Source organism: Apis dorsata, unplaced genomic scaffold (assembly GCF_000469605.1).
Source record: "Apis dorsata unplaced genomic scaffold, Apis dorsata 1.3 scaffold_867, whole genome shotgun sequence".
In the NCBI taxonomy this organism is placed as follows: domain Eukaryota; kingdom Metazoa; phylum Arthropoda; class Insecta; order Hymenoptera; family Apidae; genus Apis; species Apis dorsata.
The window spans coordinates 350,573-352,893 of record NW_006263987.1 but is presented as its reverse complement, the minus strand read 5'-3'; the positions used below and the strand labels follow the sequence as shown (position 1 = coordinate 352,893).

General features: G+C 35.3%; 1 protein-coding gene across 4 annotated transcripts in view; it reads left to right on the top strand.

Moving 5' to 3' along the window:
• The window catches only part of LOC102676118 (segmentation protein cap'n'collar), a 76,906-nt gene that overhangs the window by 41,113 nt on the left and 33,472 nt on the right, over positions 1-2,321 (top strand). For all 4 annotated transcript variants that reach the window (XM_006623272.2, XM_006623273.2, XM_006623275.2 and 1 more), the window contains 2 exons: positions 812-1,122; positions 2,099-2,302. In XM_006623272.2, the coding sequence (XP_006623335.1) occupies positions 812-1,122; positions 2,099-2,302 (515 nt within the window). The remainder of the gene's footprint in view (positions 1-811; positions 1,123-2,098; positions 2,303-2,321) is intronic.

Below are 2,321 nucleotides of genomic sequence, written 5' to 3'. Positions count from 1 at the left end.
TTTTTTCTTTTTTTTTTTTTTTTTTTTCGTAACACGTTCGAAAATTAGACCGTAAAATGAATGTAACGCGTATCGTAGATTTATCGAAGTTAATTTCGTTCGCTTTGAAAGCCGGCTGCTGCGTTAAATTCGTAAAGTAAAACGTGCTACTAAAATTGCTAGGATTAAAATGCTTTGTGATAATCAATATAGTGTATTTATATAATCGAAACGAGTTTTCGTTTGTTCAGAATCGTTTAATCGAAATATATTATAGTTAAAAAAAGAAAAGAAAAAGAAAAAAGTGACACGGCTTCCGTAGAAAGAACTATGGCTTGGGATATGGACAAAGTAATTTTTCATTTCTTAGATAATGATAACTCGACCTTGCTCCTGTACATGTTTTTTTTTTTTTTTCCTTCTGATTTCCTGAAATAATAATACTAAAGATCGTGAAAATGAATTACAGTGATCGATGTGAAAAGTGGGAAAAATGTAATTGCCATGCAATTTTGCGGGCAATTAAATATTTTTAAATGATGCTTAAGACTTCGTACGTTGGGCACGCAATTCTGTTTACGCTTACTTACGTTTCATCAACCGATAATTTGATCGCGTGCCTTCTTTCCGCGAATGAAACGACAAAAGTCGCTGTCGGATGAAACACGTGTAACGTTCCGTTTCTTTTTTTTTATTTTTCTCTTCTCTCTTCCTCTCTCTCAACATCGAACACATTTCGCGTACACATTTTGTCTTTTCTGAAGAAAAAAAAAAAAAAAAAAAAAATGTATCATCATCGTCCACTTGAATTGGACGCGAAATTGTGTTACAGGTGAATATATCCTCAATTCTGGAAATCAAGAGGAAAACGGGAACAACGCGATCGAAGAGGACGATCGCCTCCTTAGAGAAGCGTCGCTAGATTTAGACAATCACCCGTTGGCTGGATTAACCGATGATTCTTTGGGATTAACCGACACTTTAGAACTCGAGAATGATCTTCCCTCGGACTTACTCGGAGGTAGTCTCTTAGCAAGCGCAAACGTCGAAAGTCTTCTTAACAACGATAGTTTGGATCTTCCCGACGGATTCAATCTCGAGGAGGCACTCCAACTCGTTGGCCTCGATGAGGCGCAATCAGAGGTTTGTCCCGATCTTTATTTACCCACATTTTATTCCTCTCTATCCGCTACTTTCATTTATATTTTTCTTTCTCTTCCCATTGTTGAGAGAATGTTGAAAAAAGAATTAGTAGAAACGCAAACATCGGAATAATTATAAGAATTTGAGAAGAATGGAATGGAATGGAATAGGATAATTTCAATAACTCTCCAATCTCTTTGAAGAACACCGAACAACGTTATCTCTCTCTCTCTCTCTCTCTCTCTCTCTCTTTGAAACAACGGAATAATATTAATTGTTCTTAATTAAAAAGAAAAAAAAAAAAAGAAATTATTTAATCCTTGCTAGGAATTGGAATGTTGACTTTTATCGAAACAGAAGCGTAATTGTAACATTTTCAGACGTGTTCTGCAAATCGGTCGCATCGCATCTTTGACGATATATGTACGAGAAATTGATCGCAAAAATGGATCGAATGAAGAGAAATCGAAGATATAATATTATTGCATGACCGCTTCCCGTTCTTCTCTTACGATTAAAATATATACGTATGTAGGTATAGTTTTTCGTTATTCGAAAATCAATTTTGTTTACGTTACATGTATATTAAATTGACTGTCACCTTCGTTCAATCGAGAAGAAAAAAAAAATATGTACATGTATATATAATTTTTATTTAAAAACCGGTCATTTAACCGGTTCGATAGAACGAGGTAATAGGCTAATAGTTTTAGGCTTTGGTTGAATGTACAGAGAGATATTATTACGATTTCAAAATTTCAGTCGTCTTAAATTTCGTTATTTTATTATTAAGTTCTCTTTATTCAAAATTAAAACTATCTTCTTAGAATTGAATCGCGAATTATCTCGAAACGATGAATACATTTGAATCGCGTTTATTTATTCGTAATTTAAAATACATTCGAAACCGAACAATTTAAGTTCGCTTTCTGATCGTTAACGAAAACGTGATATTATATTATATATATATATATAGGAAACGAAACCGGAAGTGAAGAAGAAGGGAAAAGATAGCATCGAAGAATCCACGAGTGCAAAGGACGACGAGTCGCCGATTATAACCAGCTCGAGCAGCGTCGAGGTCGCGAAGTCGTCGAGGTGCGAGGATCCTGAGACCGGCGACATGATTCACACACCGCAATTTCATCATCCCCATCATCCTCACCATCGTTCCTTCCAGGTACGTACGATCTCGATTT